This window comes from Coregonus clupeaformis, chromosome 24, assembly GCF_020615455.1.
Source record: "Coregonus clupeaformis isolate EN_2021a chromosome 24, ASM2061545v1, whole genome shotgun sequence".
In the NCBI taxonomy this organism is placed as follows: domain Eukaryota; kingdom Metazoa; phylum Chordata; class Actinopteri; order Salmoniformes; family Salmonidae; genus Coregonus; species Coregonus clupeaformis.
The window spans coordinates 54,283,160-54,307,264 of NC_059215.1; the positions used below are offsets into that span (position 1 = coordinate 54,283,160).

Sequence of the window (24,105 nt, forward strand, 5' to 3'; positions counted from 1 at the left end):
TCCTACCATCTTCACAAATACTCCAACTTACCATCTTCACAAACACTTCAACCTACCATCTTCACAAACACTCCAACCTACCATCTTCACAAACACTCCATCCTACCATCTTCACAAATACTCCAACTTACCATCTTCACAAACAGTCCAACCTGCCATTTTCACGAACACTCCAAGCTGCCATCTTCACGAACACTCCATCCTACCACCTTCACAAACACTCCAACCTACCATCTTCACACAAACACTCCAAGCTGCCATCTTCACGAACACGCCAACCTATCATCTTCACAAACACTCCAACCTGCCATCGTCACACAAACACTCCATCCTACCATCTTCACAAACACTCCAACCTACCATCTTCACAAACACTCCAACCTGCCATCTTCACAAACACTCCAACCTACCATCTTCACAAACACTACAGCCAGCCATTGTCACTCCAACACTCCAACCTGCCTTCGTCACACAAACACTCCAACCTGCCATTTTCACGAACACTCCAACCTATCATTTTCATAAACACTCCAACCTACCATCTTCACAAATACTCCAACTTACCATTTTCACAAACACCATAACTGACCATCTTCACAAACACTACAGCCTGCCATTGTCACATCTGTATCTGTGTATACACTGTAAACCTCCTTTCAGATCTACTGACACTGTGGAGAGGAGAGCATTCCAACCTACCATCATCACACAAACACTCCATCCTACCATCTTCACAAACACTCCAACCTACCATCTTCACAAACACTCCAAGCTGCCATCTTCACGAACACGCCAACCTATCATCTTCACAAACACTCCAACCTGCCATCGTCACACAAACACTCCATCCTACCATCTTCACAAACACTCCAACCTACCATCTTCACAAACACTCCAACCTGCCATTTTCACGAACACTACAACCTACCATCTTCACAAACACTACAGCCTGCCATTGTCACGAACACTCCAACCTATCATCTTCATAAACACTCCAACCTACCATCTTCACACAAACACTCCAAGCTGCCATCTTCACAAACACTCCAACTTACCATCTTCACAAACACCCCAACCTACCATCTTCACAAACACTACAGCCTGCCATTGTCACGAACACTCCAACCTATCTTCTTCACACAAACACTCCAACCTGCCATTTTCACGAACACTCCAACCTACCATCTTCACACAAACACTCCAAGCTGCCATCTTCACGAACACTCCGACCTACCATCTTCACAAACACTCCAACCTACCATCTTCACAAACACTCCATCCTACCATCTTCACAAACACTCCAACCTACCATCTTCACAAATACTCCAACTTACCATCTTCACAAACACTACAGCCTGCCATTGTCACACCAACACTCCAACCTGCCATCGTCGCACAAACACACCAACCTGCCATTTTCACGAACACTCCAACATACCATCTTCACATATACTCCATCCTACCATCTTCACAAACACTCCAACCTACCATCTTCACACAATCACTCCAAGCTGCCATCTTCACGAACACTCCAACCTACCATCTTCACATATACTCCATCCTACCATCTTCACAAACACTCCATCCTACTATCTTCACAAACACTCCAAACTACCATCTTCACAAACACTCCAACCTGCCATCTTCACGAACACTCCAACCTACCATCTTCACAAACACTACAGCCAGCCATTGTCACTCCAACACTCCAACCTGCCATCGTCACACAAACACTCCAACCTGCCATTTTCACGAACACTCCAACCTATCATTTTCATAAACACTCCAACCTACCATCTTCAGACAAACACTCCAAGCTGCCATCTTCACAAATACTCCAACTTACCATTTTCACAAATACCATAACTGACCATCTTCACAAACACTACAGCCTGCCATTGTCACATCTGTATCTGTGTATACACTGTAAACCTCCTCACAGATCTACTGACATTGTGGAGAGGAGAGCATTCCAACCTACCATCGTCACACAAACACTCCATCCTACCATCTTCACAAACACTCCAACCTACCATCTTCACAAACACTCCAACCTGCCATCTTCACGAACAGTACAACCTACCATCTTCACAAACACTACAGCCTGCCATTGTCACGAACACTCCAACCTATCATCTTCATAAACACTCCAACCTACCATCTTCACACAAACACTCCAAGCTGCCATCTTCACAAACACTCCAACTTACCATCTTCACAAACACCCCAACCTACCATCTTCACAAACACTACAGCCTGCCATTGTCACACCAACACTACAACCTACCATCTTCACAAACACTATAGCCTGCCATTGTCACGAACACTCCAACCTATCTTCTTCACACAAACACTCCAACCTGCCATTTTCACGAACACTCCAACCTACCATCTTCACACAAACACTCCAAGCTGCCATCTTCACGAACACTCCGACCTACCATCTTCACAAACACTCCAACCTACCATCTTCACAAACACTCCATCCTTCCATCTTCACAAACACACCAACCTACCATTTTCACAAATACTCCAACTTACCATCTTCACAAACACTACAGCCTGCCATTGTCACACCAACACTCCAACCTGCCATCGTCGCACAAACACTCCAACCTGCCATTTTCACGAACACTCCAACATACCATCTTCACATATACTCCATCCTACCATCTTCACAAACACTCCAACCTACCATCTTCACACAAACACTCCAAGCTGCCATCTTCATGAACACTCCAACCTACCATCTTCACATATACTCCATCCTACCATCTTCACAAACACTCCATCCTACCATCTTCACAAACACTCCAAACTACCATCTTCACAAACACTCCAACCTGCCATCTTCACAAACACCATAACCTACCATTTTCACAAATACTCCAACTTACCATCTTCACAAACACTACAGCCAGCCATTGTCACACCAACACTCCAACCTGCCATCGTCACACCAACACTCCAACCTGCCATCGTCACACAAACACTCCAACCTATCATCTTCACACAAACACTCCAAGCTGCCATCTTCACAAACACCATAACTGACCATCTTCACAAACACTACAGCCAGCCATTGTCACACCAACACTCCAACCTGCCATTGTCACACCAACACTCCAACCTGCCATTATCACGAACACTCCAACCTACCATCTTCACAAATACTCTAAACCTACCATCTTCACAAATACTCTAAACCTACCATCTTCACACAAACACTCCAAGCTGCCATCTTCACGAACACTCCAACCTATCATCTTCACAAACACTCCAGCCTGCCATCGTCACACAAACACTCCAGTGTGTGTAGGTGTGTGAATGCACAGACGAATGCACAGATGGCCACATACCAGCTTCGACTTACTCAGTACATATGCTGGTACTGATGTTGATGTTGGAGATAATTTGTCAAGTAAGGCAGGCATACTATCCATCCATCTAAAGAGGAATGCAATGTATTGTATTACACTCTGAATTTGAGCACAATCCACTCCTGGTTATTGAGTGGTACGTACAGTACTTCCATTTGTGATTTATTTATTTAGTTGAAATATTTAAGCAAAACCAACTGTTTTGGAATCTTGTCTGTTAAGACCAACTGTTCTAGAATGTTGGTCTGAGGAGAACAGAGAACACCACTGGCTATCCATGTGTGATTGATTTAGTTGCAAGAGTGCTATACAACTTCTATGGTAGTATTCTAGAATGTTGTCTGAGGAAACTGTTGGAGAATGTTGTTCTAAGGAGAGCACAATCTATGTAGCGGTAATGGCCTTAGAACTTCTATGGACCTGGTCTAGAATGTTGTTGTGAGAACTGCAGAACACACCAGTCAGTCTATGGAGGTAATGTCCTAGTTATTAAACCTCCACCAGACAACATCATGGCCATCTGTCTGTTATACAGTCTGCTTCATCTAGCCTATGAGACTCAGTCTGTCTTTTTCTCATTATTGATGGTATAATATTAATAGGAAACAGTCTGTCCACTGGTCAGGGGTCAAGCTATTTTCCCAGGATTTGGTGTGTGTGTGTACGTGTGTGTGTGTGTGTGTGTGTGTACAGAGAAAGGGGGAAATCCAGAGCCTGTAGTCATCATGTGTGTTGTGTGTAAACCATTAGATGAGGACAAAATCACTAACAGACACTGGCTTGTTGCCTGAATGGAGGAGAAAAGGAGTGTGTGTGTGTGTGTGTGTGTGTGTGTGTGTGTGTGGAACAGGGGAATGTTCTAGAGGCCAATAACCTCACTAAGCTAACTGCAGGCTATCTAAACTTCACTTTCGCTAGCCCATGGATATTAATAATGTTGTGTTCACTTAGCTAGCCCACAGATATTAGCCTAATGCTGTTGTGTTGGTCTAAGCTAACTGCAGGCTAAACCTCTCAACTTAATTTTAGCCAGCCCATGGTAAGCCTGTACTGTTCTGTGGTGTGTTGCTACAGTGTGCTCGTGTACAATTCGCATTCGCCTAGTCTCTTCCCCACTGCTGCTGTGTCTCAAAACACAAGCCTTAGCATTAGCATTAGCACCCATGAATATAAGCAAAAGAGACTAGCATTTGCCTATCCATCTGCACAGTGCAAGGAATAGTGATCCTCCTCTCTTTATATGTCACCAATGTCTATCTGTACAGAGGAATAGTGGAGTAAGGATGAAACTTGGGCCTTCTCTGTCTGTCTCTGTCCCAATGTCTTTGTATTATCTTAAAAAAAAATATATATATAGTATGTTTATTGGATAGAGGTGAACGGTAGGAGACAGAAAGCTGAATGTAGGCCAGATTTAAACCCATGTTGGAAGCAGTTCATTGTACACGTACGCCAGAGGCAGCGGCTGAGACCACTAGGCCACCCCGGGCCACGTCTTTGTTTTATGTAATGAGTTGTCTTCTGATGTGAAATCCAATAAGGGAAGCAGACAGACAGACAACATAATGCTGTCCTACTGATGTCCATCTAATCATGAGCCATTCACACTAATGTTATAAACAGTATAAGAAACAGAGGGAGGGCTAGACCAGAGATGGTCTTGGGCTACGTCCCAATGGCACCCTATTACCTATATAGTGCACTACTTTTGACCAGAGCCCCTACGGGACCGTGTCAAAATTAATGCACTATATAGGGAATAGGGTGCCAGTGGTCTGTAATGTTGAATCAATGTAACCTACAGTCAATGCAGGTTTAGCCCTCTACTGATAAATATATATACTGAACAAAAATATAATTGCAACATGTAAAGTGTTGGTCCCATGTTTCATGAGCTGAAATAAAAGATCCCAGAAATGTTCCATACGCACAAAACGCTTATTTCAACGCTTATTTCAATCAAATTTGGTGCACAAATTTGTTTACATCCCTCTTAGTGAGCATTGCTCCTTTGTCAAGATAATCCATCCACCTGACAGGTGTGGCATATCAAGAAGCTGATTAAACAGCATGATCATTACACAGGTGCACCTTGTGCTGGGGACAATAAAAGGCCACACTAAAATGTGCAGTTTTGTCACACAATACAATGCCACAGATGTCTCAAGTTTTGAGGGAGCGTGCAATTGGCATGTTGACTGCAGGAATGTCCACCAGAGATGTTGCCAGATAATTTAATGATAATTTCTCGACCATAAGCCGCCTCCAACGTCATATTAGAGAATTTGGCAGTGTGTCCAACCTGCCTCACAACCGCAGACCACGTGTAACCACGCCTGCCCAGGACCTACACATCTGGCTTCTTCACCTGTGGGATCGTCTGAGACCAGCCACCCGGACAGCTGATGAAACTGTGGGTTTGCACAACCAAATAATTTCTGCACAAGCTGTCAGAAACCGTCTCAGGGAAGCTCATCTATGTGCTCGTTGTCCTCACAAGGGTCTTGACCTGACTGCAGTTTGGTGTCGTAACTTCAGTGGGCAAATGCTCACCTTCGATGGCCACTGGCACGCTGGAGAAGTGTGCTCTTCACGGATGAATCCCGGTTTCCACTGTACCGGGCAGATGGCAGACAGTGTGCATGTTGTTGTGTGGGTGTGCGGTTTACTGATGTCAACGTTGTGAACAGAGTAATGTGCTGGTGGTGGTAAGCTGAATTCAGCCATCTTTGTCGCCAATGTCATATCTAGCCTAGCTGTAGAAGAATGCACATCTGCACAGTTTCACATTGTACATCACTCTCTCGTTTAATGACATGTGCCACACATTCTGACAACCCATGTTGTGCACAAAGTGCCCCATGGTCGCGGTGGGGTTATGGTATGGGCAGGCATAAATTACGGACAATGAACACAACTGCATTTTATCGATGTCAATTTGAATGCACACATACCGTGACGAGATCCTGAGGCCCATTGTCGTGCCATTCAACGGCCGCCATCACCTCATGTTTCAGCATGATAATGTACGGCCCCATGCCGCAAGGATCTGTACACAATTCCTGGAAGCTGAAAATGTCCCAGTTCTTGCATGGCCTGCATACTCACCAGATGTCACCCATTAAGCATATTTGGGATACTCTGGATCGACGTGTACGACAGCGTGTTCCAGTTTCCACCAATAGCTAGCAACTTCTCACAGCCATTGAAGAGGAGTGGGACAACATTCTACAGACCACAATCAACAGCCCGATCAACTCTATATGAAGGAGATGTGTCTCGCTGCATGAGGCAAATGGTGGTCACACCAGATACTGACTGGTTTTCTGATCCATGCCCCTAGCTTTTAAAAAAATATATCTGTGACCAACAGATGCATATCTGTATTCCCAGTCATGTGAAATCCATAGATTAGGGAATAATGAATTTATTTAAATTGACTGATTTCCTTATATGAACTGCAACTCAGTAAAATCTTTGTAATTGTTGCATGTTGCGTTTATATTTTTGTTCAGTGTAGATTCCCCTGTAAATCTGTACATTTACCAGTGCGAAGAGGAATGTATAGATGTATAGTCCCCTGTAGCTCAGTTGGTAGAGCATGGCGCTTGCAACGCCAGGGTTGTGGGTTCGTTTCCCACAGGGGGCCAGTATGAAAATGTATGCACACACTAACTGTAAGTCACTCTGGATAAGAGCGTCTGCTAAATTACTAAAATATCAAATGTAAATAGATATCCCAGAAAATGTATAGATTTTCTGATAAATGTATACAGTTGAAGTCGGAAGTTTACATACACTCAGGTAGGAGTCATTAAAACTCGTTTTTCAACCACTCCACAAATTTCCTGTTAACAAACTATAGTTTTGGCAAGTCGGTTAGGACATCTACTTTGTGCATGACACAAGTAATTTTTCCAACAATTGTTTACAGACAGATTATTTCACTTATAATTCACTGTATCACAATTCCAGTGGGTCAGAAGTTTACATACACTAAGTTGACTGTGCCTTTAAACAGCTTGGAAAATTCCAGAAAATTATGTCATGGCTTTAGAAGCTTCTGATAGGCTAATTGACATAATTTGAGTCAATTGGATGTGTACCTGTGGATGTATTTCAAGGCCTACCTTCAAACTCAGTGCTTCTTTGCTTGACATCATGGGAAAATCAAAAGAAATCAGCCAAGACTTCAGAAAAAGAATTGTAGACCTCCAGAAGTCTGGTTTATCCTTGGGAGCAATTTCCAAACGCCTGAAGGTACCACGTTCATCTGTACAAACAATAGTACGGAAGTATAAACACCATGGGACCACGCAGCCGTCATACCGCTAAGGAAGGAGACGCATTCTGTCTCCTAAAGATGAACGTACATTGGTGTGAAAAGTGCAAATCAATCCCAGAACAACAGCAAAGGACCTTGTGAAGATGCTGGAGGAAACATGTACAAAAGTATCTATAGCCACAGTAAAACGAGTGCTATATCGACATAACCTACTCCTGAGTGGCGCAGTGGTCTAAGGCACTGCATCGCAGTGCTAACTGTGCCACTAGAGATCCTGGTTCGAATCCAGGCTCTGTCGCAGCCGGCATCGACCGGGAGACTCATGGGCGGCGCACAATTGGCCCAGCGTCGTCCAGGGTAGGGGAGGGAATGGCCGGCAGGGATGTAGCTCAGTTGTTAGAGCATGGCGTTTGCAACGCCAGGGTTGTGGGTTCGATTCCCACGGGGGGCCAGTATAAAAATAATAATAAAATAAAATAATAATAATGTATTCACTAACTGTAAGTCGCTCTGGATAAGAGCGTCTGCTAAATGACTAAAATGTAAATGTAATAACCTGAAAGGCCGCTCAGCAAGGAAGAAGCCACTGCCATAAAAAAGCCAGACTACGGTTTGCAACTGCACATGGGGACAAAGATTGTACTTTTTGGAGAAATGTCCTCTGGTCTGATGAAACAAAAATAGAACTGTTTGGCCATAATGACCCTCATTATGTTTGGAGGAAAAAGGGGTTGCCTTGCAAGCCGAAGAACACCATCCACACCGTGAAACACGGGGGTGGCAGCATCATCATCAGTCAGGAAGTTAAAGCTTGGTCGCAAATGGGTCTTCCAAATGGACAATGACCCCAAGTATACTTCAAAAGTTGCAAAGGACAACAAAGTCAAGGTATTGGAGTGGCCATCACAAAGCCCTGACCTAAATCCTATAGAAAATGTGTGGGCAGAACTGAAAAAGTGTGTGCGAGCAAGGAGGCCTACAAACCTGACACCAGCTCTGTCAGGAGGAATGTGCCAAAATTCACCCAACTTATTGTGGGAAGCTTGTGGAAGGCTACCCAAAACCTTTGACCCAAGTTAAACAATTTAAAGGCAATGCTACCAAATACTAATTGAGTGTATGTAAACTTCTGACCCACTGGGAATGTGATGAAAGAAATAAAAGCTGAAATAAATAATTATCTCTACTATTATTCTGACATTTCACATTCTTAAAATAAAGTGGTGATCCTAACTGACCTAAGACAGGGAATTTCTACTAGGATTAAATGTCAGGAATTGTGAAAAACTGAGTTTAAATGTATTTGGCTAAGGTGTATGTAAACTTCCAACTTCAACTGTAGATATCCCAGGAAATGTATAGATTTTCTGAGAAACATATAGATATCCCAGGAAATGTATAGATTTTCTGAGAAATGTATAGATATCCCAATTTTGAAAAATTATGATTTTTTCATCATATTGAACCTCGTACAGTATATCACATCCGATTTGTGTTTCCAGACATTTCTAGATGTCTTGTTTTCATGCTGTAAATCCTATGGCATAGAGCAGTCATACTCAAATGGCGGACCGCGGTACGTGTCCGGCACCAGCAAAAGGTCAGTATGGACCGAACAGCACCAAACGATATCGAAGTCAGTAAATTAATTTCAGACATCTTTCAAACATGATCGACCGGGTGCCGTTTCCCAAGCGCAGATTTTATAACGAAAGAAAGAAGGAATTCTGTGAGGAGCTGTTGGTCTTAACAAATCTAGAAGCACACACACGGGGAGAGGATATCCATGAGGCCATCAAAGGGATGCTGACAAAAAGGGGGATAGATCTGAAGTCGGTGGTCTCCATCACCACAGATGGAGCTCCAGCCATGATAGGAAGAGGGAGGGGACTGGTTGCACGTTTGAAAGAGGACCACCCTGACCTGACAGCATATCACTGCATCATCCATCAATCTGTCCTGTGTGTGCCAGTCTGGGAAAATAGTATTCTGAGGTCATGACAACGATGATGAAACGGATCAACTTTTTGAGAGCAACATCAGCCCTACAACAGCGCCTGCTACGAGGCGTTCTGACAGAGGCCAGTTTTGATGACTTACTACTGCACAACAATGTCAGATGTTTCAGTAAAGGCAGCGTTTTGGAACGCTTTTGGGCAATTCAGGAGGAATCAAAGCTTTCTTATCAGAGCAAAAAAGTGACAAGGCAACTCAGTTTTCTGAGTTTTTGGAAGATGAGGAGAAGATGGAAACAGTTGCATTTTTTGACAGACATTACATCACACCTTAATCAACTGAATGTTAAGCTGCAGGGACGGGACAACACAGTGTGTGATATGATAACAGCAGTCCGGGCTTTCCAGAAGGAATTTGAGCTTTTCAAGAATGATCTCCAGGGAGAGCTTGTCCACCTCCCCAATATTCTGGTGCAAACGCGGAAGACAAAGGTCGTCCCAACTATGTTGATTTCATCCAGAAGCTGATGGATAACTTCAAGACTCACTTTGATGACTTCACTGTTGGAAGAGAACTGCTGCTGCTCATCCAGAACCCCTTCTTGGTCACAAATGTGACAAAGTTGTCAGAAGAAGCAAAACAGATCTTCAGATGGGTAGATGGGTAGATGTCCCTCTTAAAGGGAGTGCTCCTAATCTCAGTTTGTTACCTGTATAAAAGACACCTGTCCACAGAAGCAATCAATCAATCAGATTCCAAACTCTCCACCATGGCCAAGACCAAAGAGCTCTCCAAGGATGTCAAGGACAAGATTGTAGACCTACACAAGGCTGGAATGGGCTACAAGACCATCGCCAAGCAGCTTGGTGAGAAGGTGACAACAGTTGGTGCAATTATTTGCAAATGGATCCTCCCTCGGCCTGGGGCTCCATGCAAGATCTCACCTCGTGGAGTTGCAATGATCATGAGAACGGTGAGGAATCAGCCCAGGACTACACGGGAGGATCTTGTCAATGATCTCAAGGCAGCTGGGACCATAGTCACCAAGAAAACTATTGGTAACACACTACGCCGTAAAGGACTGAAATCCTGCAGCGCCCGCAAGGTCCCCCTGCTCAAGAAAGCACATATACAGGGCCGTCTGAAGTTTGCCAATGAAGATCTGAATGATTCAGAGGAGAACTGGGTGAAAGTGTTGTGGTCAGATGAGACCAAAATCGAGCTCTTTGGCATCAACTCAACTCGCCGTGTTAGGAGGAGGAGGAATGCTGCCTATGACCCCAAGAACACCATCCCCACCGTCAAACATGGAGGTGGAAACTTTATGCTTTGGGGGTGTTTTTCTGCTAAGGGGACATGACAACTTCACCGCATCAAAGGGACGATGGACGGGGCCATGTACCGTCAAATCTTGGGTGAGAACCTCCTTCCCTCAGCCAGGGCATTGAAAATGGGTTGTGGATGGGTATTCCAGCATGACAATGACCCAAAACACACGGCCAAGGCAACAAAGGAGTGGCTCAAGAAGAAGCACATTAAGGTCCTGGAGTGGTCTACCCAGTCTCCAGACCTTAATCCCATAGAAAATCTGTGGAGGGAGCTGAAGGTTCGAGTTGCCAAACGTCAGCCTCGAAACCTTAATGACTTGGAGAAGATCTGCAAAGAGCAGTGGGACAAAATCCCTCCTGAGATGTGTGCAAACCTGGTGGCCAACTACAAGAAACGTCTGACCTCTGTGATTGCCAACAAGGGTTTTGCCACCATGTACTAAATCATGTTTTGCAGAGGGGTCAAATACTTATTTCCCTCATTAAAATGCAAATGAATTTATAACATTTTTGACATGCGTTTTTCTGGATGTTTTTGTTGTTATTCTGTCTCTCACTGTTAAAATAAACCTACCATTAAAATTATAGACTGATCATGTCTTTGTCAATGGGCAAACATACAAAATCAGCAGGGGATCAAATACTTTTTCCCCTCACTGTACAGCTGTAAATCAGTCTACCGCACCAGGCTCACCAATGAACACCTGCATCAGTGTCTCAGAGTTGCTCTCACACCATTTGTGCCAAAGTTCAAAGCATTGTCAGGAGAGTGTAATTACTCTCATTAATGCAGGGCAAGGCTCAGACTAACTTCAACATGAATATTGCATGGCCCACAGTGACGTTCTGTGCATTCAGATTATTATTTTTGTTCAACTCTCCTTGACATGCACTTTATTTCATTTAAATATTTATTTTTTAATTCAAGGCCCATGTACAATGGTTCACAGTGCACGTTTTGCACATACAATTATGCAACCACTTTTGTTCTTCAGCAATGTTTATGCAATGTTGCACATGTTTACATTGGAAAGAAGTTGTAACTAATTGAAATTCCTAGTCTCATTTAATGTATTTAATATACATTTTATATAACCACATGTTTCCTAAGTCGTAGATGACTAAGTTTGTTACTACACTGTACCACAGTGCCGATAAAGGACGATATCCATCCGGACCTTTGCCACCTAGAAAATGTGTGTCACTGGACCTTCTCAAATAGTAGTTGAGTACCCCTGGTATAGAGTAATATGAATGTCATTTTCAACCTCACCCAACAGGTCACACCAGGTTCACTGTATCATATAACATTATAAAATGTTGAGTGTATACATTACATTTCTCTCTCTCTTTTCTTTCCATATTTTTTCCTCTCTCTCTCTCTATTTATCTCTCTCTCCCTCTCTCTCTCTTTTTTCTCTCTCCCCCACTCTCTCTCTCTCTCTCTCTCCCCCCACTCTCACTCTCTCTCTCTCCCTCTCTCGCTCTCTTTATCTCTCTCCCTCTCTCTCTCTTTTCTCTCTCTCCCCCACTCTCTCTCGCTCTCCCCCACACTCTCTCTCTCTCTCTCTCTCTCTCCCTCTCTTACTTCTCCAGCTGAGTGCCAACGCTTTGGTCTTCCTGTGTACCAACATGATAGGTATCTGTACCCACTACCCTGCCGAGATGTCTCAGAGACAGGCCTTTCAGGAGACCAGGGGGTACATCCAGGCCCGGCTCTACCTGCAGAGAGAGAACCAGCAACAGGTAGGCTACACACACAAAGACACACACACACACACACACAGGCACGTAAGCATGCACACACACACACACACACACAAAAGCATGCACACGCTGGCACACACACAGGTAGGCACACAGACATGCACACAAATATACACACGGGGATGAGCACATGTCCCACTCACACGTTTACACAAGCCATTACACTTTTTTACCTAAATATGCTTTCGCATTTTTGTGGGTCAACAGTATAGAGTATATCTGAATGCCTCTGTGTTCTACCATGTTCCCATGCAGTATTCCAAAGAATGAATGGCGCTCAAGGCAGTGACTCATTGAGATTTCTAGCTGTGAAACGCATGAAAAATACATGAAAGTGAATGGGTTGAACTGAGTACTTTTATCTCTGCCTGCTCTCTCTCTCAATTCAATTCAATTTCAATTTAAGGGCTTTATTGGCATGGGAAACGTATGTTAACATTGCCAAAGCAAGTGAAGTAGATAGTAAACAAAAGTGAAATAAACATTAAATATTAACAGTAAACATTACATTCAGATGTTCCAAAAGAATAAAGACATTTCAATGTCATATTATGTATATATACAGTGTTGTAACAATGTGCAAATAGTTAAAGTACAAATGGGAAAATAAATAAACATAAATATGGGTTGTATTTACAATGGTGTTTGTTCTTCACTGGTTGCCCTTTTCTTGTGGCAACAGGTCACAAATCTTGCAGCTGTGATGGCACACTGGTTTTTCACACAGTAGATAAGGGAGTTTATCAAAATTGGGATGTTTTCGAATTCTTTGTGGATCTCTGTAATCTGAGGGAAATATGTGTATCTAATATGGTCATACATTTGGCAGGAGGTTAGGAAGTGCAGCTCAGTTTCCACCTCATTTTGTGGGCAGTGTGCACATAGCCTGTCTTCTCTTGAGAGCCAGGTCTGCCTACGGTGGCCTTTCTCAATAGCAAGGCTATGCTCACTGAGTATACACTGAGTCTCCCTCTCTCTCTGTCTCTGTCTCTGTCTCTGTCTCTGTCTCTGTCTCTGTCTCTGTCTCTGTCTCTCTCTCTCTCTCTCTCTCTCTCTCTCTCTCTCTCTCTCTCTCTCTCTCGCTCTCTCTCTCTGCTTCTCACCCTCCCCTCTGCATCTCCCCCTCCCCTCCCCTCCCCCTCCCTCCCTCCCCTCCCTCCCCTCTCTCTCTCTCTCTATCTCTCTCTCTCTCTCTCTCTCTCTCTCTCTCTCTCTCTCTCTCTCTCTCTCTCTCTCTCTCTCTCTCTCTCTCTCTCTCTCTCTCTCACTGTCTCTCTCTCTCTCTCACTGTCTCTCTCTCTCTGCTTCTCCCCCTCTCTCTGCTTCTCTCTCTCTCTCTGTCTCTCTCTCTGTCTCTGTCTCTCTGCTTCTCCCCCTCCTCTCTCTCGCTCTCTGCCTCTCTCTCTGCGTCTCTCTCCATCTATCGCTCTCTTTCTGCCTCTCTCTCTCTTCCCCCTTTCCCTCTCTCTCTATCATACACATTCTCCAGGAACGCTTGCTGCTGTCGGTGCTTCCGAGGCACGTTGCCATGGAGATGAAGGCAGAAATCAACGCCAAGAAGGAAGATATGATGTTCCACAAGATCTACATCCAGAAACATGACAACGTCAGGTAGCCATGGCCACACACCATCTCACTCTGCTCTGAACATGGACACCCACCAACAATTCATTTTAAAGCACAGTAGAGGAGAGGATCCAATGTCCCTCCTGGGACTTCTTTCTTGAGAGGAATTGAGGAAACAAGGATAATGACAGCCAGTAACGTTTTCAGACGCTTCCTTGGACTACCTGAGATAGTCTAAACTACCTAGACTACCTGAGCTAGTCTAAACTACCTGGACTACCTGAGCTAGTCTAAACTACCTGGACTACCTGAGCTAGTCTAAACTACCTGGACTTCCTGAGCTAGTCTAAACTACCTGGACTACCTGAGCTAGTCTAAACTACCTGGACTACCTGAGCTAGTCTAAACTACCTGGACTACCTGAGATAGTCTAAACTACCTGGACTTCCTGAGCTAGTCTAAACTACCTGGACTACCTGAGCTAGTCTAAACTACCTGGACTACCTGAGCTAGTCTAAACTACCAGGACTACCTGAGCTAGTCTAAACTAACTGGACTACCTGAGCTAGTCTAAACTACCTGGACTACCTGAGCTAGTCTAAACTACCTGGACTACCTGAGCTAGTCTAAACTACCTGGACTACCTGAGCTAGTCTAAACTACCTGGACTACCTGAGCTAGTCCAAACTACCTGGACTACCTGAGCTAGTCTAAACTACCTGGACTACCTGAGCTAGTCTAAACTACCTGGACTACCTGAGCTAGTCTAAACTACCTGGACTACCTGAGCTAGTCTAAACTACCTGGACTTCCTGAGCTAGTCTAAACTACCTGGACTTCCTGAGCTAGTCTAAACTACCTGGACTACCTGAGCTAGTCTAAACTACTTGGACTACCTGAGCTAGTCTAAACTACCTGGACTACCTGAGCTAGTCTAAACTACCTGGACTACCTGAGCTAGTCTAAACTACCTGGACTACCTGAGCTAGTCTAAACTACCTGGACTACCTGAGATAGTCTAAACTACCTGGACTTCCTGAGCTAGCACCACCAGCCTCTTGATCTAGTCTAAACTATTCACTCACCATAAAGGTGTGTTGAATTGAAAATATTATTTATCTGTCTATCTTATTCTGTCAGTGGTTGTAATATTGAGTCATTGATAAAGGGGGCAACACCGCCATCTGGTGTTGTTTTCCCTCTTCCTTTTAATTACTATAACAAGTTAGAAAATGAGAACAATACTGAGCCGTCTTCACTGGAGAGAGAGAGAGAGAGAGAGAGACAGACTCTCTCTCTGTGTCTCTCTCTCTGACTCTCTCTCTGTCTCTCTCTCTCTTTCTCTCTCTCTCTCTCTCTCGCTCTCTCTCTCTCTGTGTCTCTCTCTCTGACTCTCTCTCTCTCTGTCTCTCTCTCTCTCTCTCTCTCTCTCTCTCTCTCTCTCTCTCTCTCTGTCTCTTTCTCTCTCTCTCTCTCTTTCTGTCTCTCTCTGTCTCTCTCTCTCTCTCTCGCTGTCTCTCTCTCAACAGACAGGCTGGGAGGCGCTAGACCATGTTAACAATGGGTTATTGATCTCTCTCTGTCTCTCTCTCTCTCTCTCTCTCTCTCTCTCTCTCTCTCTCTCTCTCTCTCTCTCTCTCTCTCTCTCTCTCTCTCTCTCTCTCTCTCTGTATCTGTCTCTTCCTCACTCCCTCTCTCTCTTTATTTCTCTCTCTCAACTTCTCCTCCTCATCCACTCACTTTCTCTTTGTTGTGTTTCTCCCTCTTCATATGACAGTATACTGTTTGCTGACATCGAAGGATTCACCAGCCTGGCATCACAATGCACAGCACAAGAATTGGTGATGACACTGAATGAACTTTTCGCTCGCTTCGACAAACTAGCTTCGGTGAGCAGTTAGTTACATTTTAGTGTTATACATCAATCATATACTTTTATGTAGTTTATTCACCAATAGTACCGTGCGTGTGTGTCCGACCATGTGTGTTCGCCGTGCGTGTGTGTCTGTATACTACAGGAGAACCACTGTCTGAGGATAAAGATCCTTGGGGACTGCTACTACTGTGTGTCGGGGCTGCCTGAGCCCAGGGCCGACCACGCTCACTGCTGTGTGGAGATGGGAGTGGACATGATAGAGGCCATCTCGTGAGTCACACACACACACGGATACACATGGATACACACATATGCACACATGCACGCATAGACACAGGCACACACGCACACACACAGACGGGCAAACACACAGACAGGTACACATACATACACAAATTAATGATCTATGTCTTTGAAGTAGTAAGAAACATACAATTTATCGTAACAGGTGATTTTTGGTGTCTGTGTGTGTGTCTATATCTGTGTGTGTGTGTCTATCTCTGTGTGTGTGTGTGTCTATCTCTGTGTGTGTGTGTGTCTATCTCTCTGTGTGTGTGTGTGTGTCTATCTCTGTGTGTGTGTGTCTATCTCTGTGTGTGTGTGTGTGTGTGTCTATCTCTGTGTGTGTGTGTGTCTATCTCTGTGTGTGTGTGTGTGTGTGTGTCTATCTCTGTGTGTGTGTGTGTCTATCTCTGTGTGTGTGTGTCTATCTCTCTGTGTGTGTGTGTCTATCTCTGTGTGTGTGTGTGTGTCTATCTCTGTGTATGTGTGTGTGTCTATCTCTGTGTGTGTCTATCTGTGTGTGTGTGTGTGTCTATCTCTGTGTGTGTGTGTCTATCTCTGTGTGTGTGTCTATCTCTGTGTGTGTGTCTATCTCTCTGTGTGTGTGTGTGTCTATCTGTGTGTGTGTCTATCTGTGTGTGTGTGTGTGTGTGTATATCTCTGTGTGTGTGTGTGTGTGTGTGTGTCTATCTCTGTGTGTGTGTGTCTATCTCTGTGTGTGTGTCTATCTCTGTATGTGTGTGTCTATCTCTGTGTGTGTGGGTGTGTCTATCTCTGTGTGTGTGTGTCTATCTGTGTGTGTGTGTGTCTATCTGTGTGTGTGTGTGTGTGTCTATCTGTGTGTGTGTGTGTGTGTATCTCTGTGTGTGTGTGTCTATCTCTGTGTGTGTCTCTCTGCAGGCTGGTGAGAGAGGTCACAGGGGTCAACGTGAACATGCGTGTGGGTATCCATAGCGGTAGGGTCCACTGTGGGGTGCTGGGACTCAGGAAGTGGCAGTTTGACGTCTGGTCCAACGATGTCACGCTAGCCAATCACATGGAGGCAGGGGGCGCGGCAGGGTAAGCCCCTCCCACCAAAACACCATGAGAAAATTTTCATGTGTCTTTGGCTTACAGGCATATGGCTCAGACGCATTGCAGTTAAATACAAATAACACAATAAATGCAACTAGATGTGGGGCATCATAATAAAGTGTCGGTATTGATTAAACTCTTTCTGGTATTGCAGTCCCCGATATTCAAAATGTCCTCTGATGCATTGGTTTTCAAGCCTCTCCTTGGGGACCCCCAACCGTTCCACGTATTTGAACTACTCCACAGCTAGCACACCTGATTCAACTTGTCAGCTAATTATCAAGCCCTTGATTAGGTGACTCAGGCTAGCTAGTTAAGGGCTATGACAAAATTGTGAAATGTCCACTGCTCTGATAATACTGTGTCAATGTGACCTCTCTTTGTTCCTGTGTGTGGTACCAGGCGTATCCACATCACCAAGGCCACCCTACAGTACCTTCATGGGGACTATGAGGTGGAGCCGGGGTTCGGAGGGGACAGGAACACCTATCTCAAGGAGAACAACATCGAGACATTCCTGGTGCTGGGATGCAGCCAGAAAAGGGTCTGTAGTTTATTTAACGAGTTGAATAAATAGATTTTCAATTACAGAAGAAGAAGAAGAATACTTTATTGTCCATTGTCAGTTTCAGGTGACAGAAACTCTTATTTTCCTTTAGTTATCCATTTATTCATTGATTTCCTCATTTTTGTGTTTCTCCTGGATAGCACTCCTGGATAGCACTGCTGGATAGTTCAATTAATTGTATTATCAAAAATAATGTTTATTCTTCAAAATCTCTGTCTGACTCTTCTGTATAGAAAAAATTGACTGAACAGTTACTGTATAACACATTCAGATGTCCAGTGTGAATAAGGTCCGTTGGTGTGGTCTTTTCCCTCCAACAGTACTGTATAACACATTCAGATGTCCAGTGTGATTAAGGTCTGTTCCCTCCCTGCAGAAAGAGGAGAAGGCAGCGATGGCCAAGAGTGCCATGATGCAGCGGGTACGTGCCAACTCCACTGAGGGCCTGATGCCACGCTGGGGCCCTGACACAAGGTTCTCCAGGACCAAGGACTCCAAGGTTTTCAGACACATGGTGAGAGACACACTCTGGGAGGGATGGAGGGATGATGGATGAGGTAGAATGGATGGAGGGAGGGAGGGAGGGAGGGAGGGAGGGAGGGAGGATGGATGAGGGAGAATGGAGGGAGAGAGGGAGAATGGAGGGAGGGAGGATGGATGAGGGAGAATGGATGGAGGGAGGGAGGGAGGATGGAGGGAGGGATGGATGGGGTTGGATAGGTTGATTGGTCACTGAGGGCCAGATGCCACGCTGGGGTCCCGACACAAGGTTCTCCAGGACCAAGAACTCCAAGGTTTTCAGACACATGATGAGAGATTGATGAAACCCTGATAGTGCTGAGCGATTAGTGCTTTTTGAGGTCGGTTCGGTTTCAATAATTTTTTTAAACATTAAATGGACTGTGCATTATGTGGGTTGAATGCTGTAATGACATAGAATAAAACAATTAATACAAGTCCCATGATGGTAATGGCTGCCAATTATGGCTTATCACTTATTAACCATCATTTATTCACATTACTTTAATAAAATATTTAAGTTGTGTATATTACATTTGTTTTATTCAATTACTTTATTATTTCTTTCCAAGTCATCATCTCATCTCTACAGAGCTGCTGCCTATGCTGTCTGACAAAATCACAATTTTAGTAGTTGTTCAAAGTAAATAATTCATACTTTTATGACTGCTGAATACCAACAATCAATCACTTAGATCATGTACTTTCAGGTAGAGATACCTCACGAAGCAACTTCTCTATATCCCTCTCAATCGCACATACTTCTGTCTCTTCTCTCAGTGTCTGCCCCACACTAACCTAAAGCAGCAAGTGTAAAAGAAACACACAGACAGGACAAGTAGGCGCGCAATGGATTATGGTCATTGTAGTTAATTACCACTTTTTCTGCACTAAACTATGTAGAATATTGGCCTGTTGGAAACTACGACTCCCTACTAAATTGCACAGTTCGGGCTTGATCTGATTTATCTCTAGAGAAACTGCGCAAGTACTCATTGAGCTCAAAGGAAAAACAGAACTAACATAATGGAATTCAAATAATTGAACCGATGTCGGTCAATTAGTTGTTTAAAACCCTCAAAATAACTGACATTTCGGGTAATCGCTCAGCACGACACCCTGATAAAGGCTCTTTGTCCAAATAAAATTGGTCAAATAAATCCACATCATGGAGAGATGAGTGTGTAACTTTCTTTTTCATTTGTATAGACACGTTAAGGGACCACTTAGAATTGGTTGACAACTGATAGATGTTTGTTTTAGGATTCTTTCCAGTTTCCAGTGTTGCTTTTAAAAAGGCTTACTCTCTATGTTGTAGATGTCCTCTAGCTTTAATCAACTGTGTGTAATACAAGCCTAAAGCTCTCAAACAGCCAATGGAAAACCCAGATCCTGTATTGATTAGTATAGACCAAACACAATCACAACAAGTGGGAGTTACACAGCCCTACTGTGGTTAGTGGACAGCCAACACCCAATGGAAGTTAGTGGCCAGCGGCAGACAGTTAGCCTAACACTTGTTAAAGACTCTGATATGATTCCGAGAAGGTGCCTGAGGAAGTCCTGCAGCATGGAGGGATGATGGATGAGGTAGAATGGATGGAGGGAAGGAGGGAGGGAGGGAGGGAGGGAGAATGGAGGGAGGGAGGGAGGGAGAATGGATGGAGGGAGGGAGGGAGGGAGGGAGGGAGGGAGGGAAGGAGGGAGGGAGGGAGAATGGATGGATGGAGAGAGGGAGGGATGAGGGAGAATGGATGGATGGAGGGAGGGAGGGATGGATGGATGGATGAGGGAGAATGGATGGATGTAGGGAGGGAGGGAGGGAGAGAGAATGGATGGAGGGAGGGAGGGAGGATGGATGAGGGAGAATGGATGGAGGGAGGGAGGGATGGATGGATGGATGGAGAGAGGGAGGGATGAGGGAGAATGGATGGATGGAGGGAGGGAGGGATGGATGGATGGATGAGGGAGAATGGATGGATGTAGGGAGGGAGGGAGGGAGAGAGAATGGATGGAGGGAGGGAGGGAGGATGGATGAGGGAGAATGGATGGAGGGAGGGAGGGATGGATGGATGGATGAGGGAGAATGGATGGATGTAGGGAGGGAGGGAGGGAGGGAGGGAGGGAGGATGGAGGGAGGGATGGATGGGGTTGGATAGGTTGATTGGTCACTGAGGGCCTGATGCCACGCTGGGGCCCCGACACAAGGTTCTCCAGGACCAAGAACTCCAAGGTTTTCAGACACATGATGAGAGATTGATGAAACCCTGATAGTGCTGAGCGATTAGTGCTTTTTGAGGTCGGTTCGGTTTCAATCATTTTTTTAAACATTAAATGGACTGTGCATTATATGGGTTGAATGCTGTAATGACATAGAATAAAACAATTAATACAAGTCCCATGATGGTAATGGCTGCCAATTACGGCTTATCACTTATTAACCATCATTTATTCACATTACTTTAATAAAATATTTAAGTTGATTTATTCAATGACTTTAATATTTCTTTCCAAGTCATCATCTCATCTCGACAGAGCTGCTGCCTATGCTGTCTGACAAAATCACTATTTTAGTAGAATATTGGCCTGTTGGAAACTACGACTCCCTACTAAATTGCACAGTTCGGGCTTGATCTGATTTATCTCTAGAGAAACTGCGCAAGTACTCATTGAGCTCAAAGGAAAAACAGAACTAACATAATGGAATTCAAATATTTGAACCGATGTCGGTCAATTAGTAGTTTAAAACCCCCAAAAGAAATGACATTTCGGGTAATCGCTCAGCACGACACCCTGATAAAGGCTCTTTGGTCAAATAAAATTGGTCAAATAAATCCACATCATGGAGAGATGAGTGTGTAACTTTCTTTTTCATTTGTATAGACACGTTAAGGGACCACTTAGAATTGCAGCATCATCAAGGACCACACACACCACAGCCACAAGCTGTTCACTCCCTTACCGTCTGGCAGACAGTATCGGAGCATGAGGTCTGATACCAACAGGCTCAGAGACACTTTCTATCTACAAGCCATCAGACTGCTGAACACTTGAACTGGACTGACCACCTGCACAGACTCTCTGCACCTTGGCACACATGCACTCACTCACGTACACACCCACACAGATATACACTCATATACACACACACACACACACACACAAACACACAGGGCATTCGGAAAGTATTCAGACCCCTTGTCTTTTTCCACATTTTGTTACGTTACAGCCTTATTCTAAAATTGATTTTAAAAAACATTACCCCATAATGATAAAGAGAAAACAGGTTTTTAGACATTTTTGCAACAAAAAAAAAGAAAGAAAAACATAAATACCTTATTTACATAAGTATTCAGACCATTTGTTATGAGACTCGAAATTTAGCTCAGGTGCATCCTGTTTCCAATTATCATCTTTGAGATGTTTCTACAACTTGAATGGAGTCCACCTGGGGTAAAATCAATTGATTGGACATGATTTGGAAATGAACACACCTGTCTATATAAGGTCACACAGTTGACAGTGCATGTCAGAGCAAAAACCAAGCCATGAGGTCGAAGGAATTGTTCGTAGAGCTCAGAGACAGGATTGTTGTCATGAGCCCTCTCACTCCACCGGGTTACCACCTTAATTTGTTTCCACTATCTTCCACTCTGCTCACCTCCCTCTCTCTACTCAGCCTAACTAGCTCCACCTGTCCCTGCTCTGCTCGGCTCTAATTACTCTGCCAGCTGCGCTGCATTACCCACTAACCTCTCCCAGTATTTAAGGCCCTGTCTTTCAGCTCTCCGGTGTCAGATCGTCTGCAAAGCTCACACCCGGAACCTGTTTGCTCGCGCTTCTGGCTCACCCTGGTTTTGTGACCCCGGACCTGCCTGTTTTTTGGATACTCTTCTGCCTCAGGAGATCCAGACCTGCTTCTGCCATTACGACTCCTGACTACTCTTCAATCCCGGTAACTCTGACCAGCCTTCTGCCTTGCTACTACGTATTTTGGATTTCCCTTGAACTGTACTGCTGCCTGGTTTCATTCCGCCCTGTTGTGTCTGTGTCTCCCCCCAGGACTTCTGGACCACCCACCACCGGCTTCATAGGACGCATCGCTGCCACTGGGGGGGGCACAGACCCAGCGCATTGGACGGGACCCCTGTTACCCCTGGAGCCTTCATTCACTCCCTACTTCCCTTTTCCCTTAAGTTTAATAAACTTTCTGGTGTGACGCAATTGTGGTCCTCTGGTCGTCTGTCTGAATCGTGACAGTACGATCTGACCATTATGGACTCAGCGCACACTTTCCCCGACATGGAAACCGATGAGCATGAGCAGCAGTTCCAGCAGCAGCAACAACAACTTCGCCATGATCATTCAACTCCTCACCAACCTTACCCCAGCCAGTCTGCCCACCAGCCCAGCCCCCGAGTTACCTGCCCCGGTCATTGCAGCCGCTGCTCCGGAACCCAAGATTGGAAACCCCGAGCGGTTCAACGGCGATTCAACCCAGGTCCGGCCATTCCTGACTAGCTGCCGACTTCAGTTCTCCTTGCAGCCAAGGACCTTCGCCACGGAGGGGGCTAAAGTTGGGTATGCCATCACTCACCTGACGGGCCGAGCTCGACTCTGGGGAACAGCAGAGTTCGAACGTCAAACCCCCCGCATGTGCAACCTTCGACCTGTTTGCTGAGGAGATGCTGAAGGTGTTTGACCTGGATTCACCCACCGCAGAGGCGTCTCGTGAACTGTTCAGTATTCGACAAGGCAGACGTACAGTCGCAGACCATTCCATCGACTTCCGAACCCTGGCTAGACGAAGTTCTTGGAACACACCATCGTTGGTGGACGCGTTCTTCCATAGTTTGGCTGACTATATCAAGGACGAGTTGGTCTCCCATGAACTGCCTTCCACTCTTGATGAAGCCATCGCACTGACTGTCAGGATCGACAGAAGGATACAGACCCGTCGTCGTGAGAGGGGGCGCCAAGGTCCACCTACTACCGGCATTCGGAGAGATCCGACTGGGCTCCTGTCATCTACTGCCACTCACCCAGGTCAGCTTGATCAGTCTGAGCCTATGGAGATTGGCGAGCCTCCCTCACTCCTGCAGAGCGCCAGCGCCGCTTCACCTCAAACCTCTGCCTCTATTGTGGAGGTGATGGACATCGTGTGGTAACCTGCCCTTTAAAGGGCCGAAGCTCACCGGGCGTAGGGGGAGTCCGGTTGAGTTCAATGACCATCCAGTCCTCCGACCGCAAACCCCTGCTGCAAGTTCACCTCCGCCTCTCTGACTCAACTCACACCCTGGCTGCTCTGGTGGATTCTGGCGCCGAAGCCAACATAATGGACATCAAGCTGGCACGCCAACTGGGACTGGAGAACCTCCGTTTGACACCTCCTATTCCTGCCCGGGCACTGGACGGACACTTACTCGGATCGGTCACTCATGTCACGGCCCCGGTCTCGATGGGTCTGTCCGGAAACCATCAAGAAACTATCCAGTTTCACCTGC

The 24,105-nt window shown here is 45.2% G+C and overlaps 1 protein-coding gene across 3 annotated transcripts in view; it reads left to right on the forward strand.

Moving 5' to 3' along the window:
• Positions 1–24,105, forward strand: part of LOC121537863 (adenylate cyclase type 6) — a 98,949-nt gene that overhangs the window by 62,103 nt on the left and 12,741 nt on the right. For all 3 annotated transcript variants that reach the window (XM_041845481.2, XM_041845482.2, XM_045207346.1), the window contains 7 exons: positions 12,546–12,695; positions 14,206–14,327; positions 16,060–16,171; positions 16,301–16,428; positions 17,341–17,499; positions 17,917–18,058; positions 18,459–18,596. In XM_041845481.2, coding sequence (XP_041701415.1) covers positions 12,546–12,695; positions 14,206–14,327; positions 16,060–16,171; positions 16,301–16,428; positions 17,341–17,499; positions 17,917–18,058; positions 18,459–18,596 — 951 coding nt within the window. The remainder of the gene's footprint in view (positions 1–12,545; positions 12,696–14,205; positions 14,328–16,059; positions 16,172–16,300; positions 16,429–17,340; positions 17,500–17,916; positions 18,059–18,458; positions 18,597–24,105) is intronic.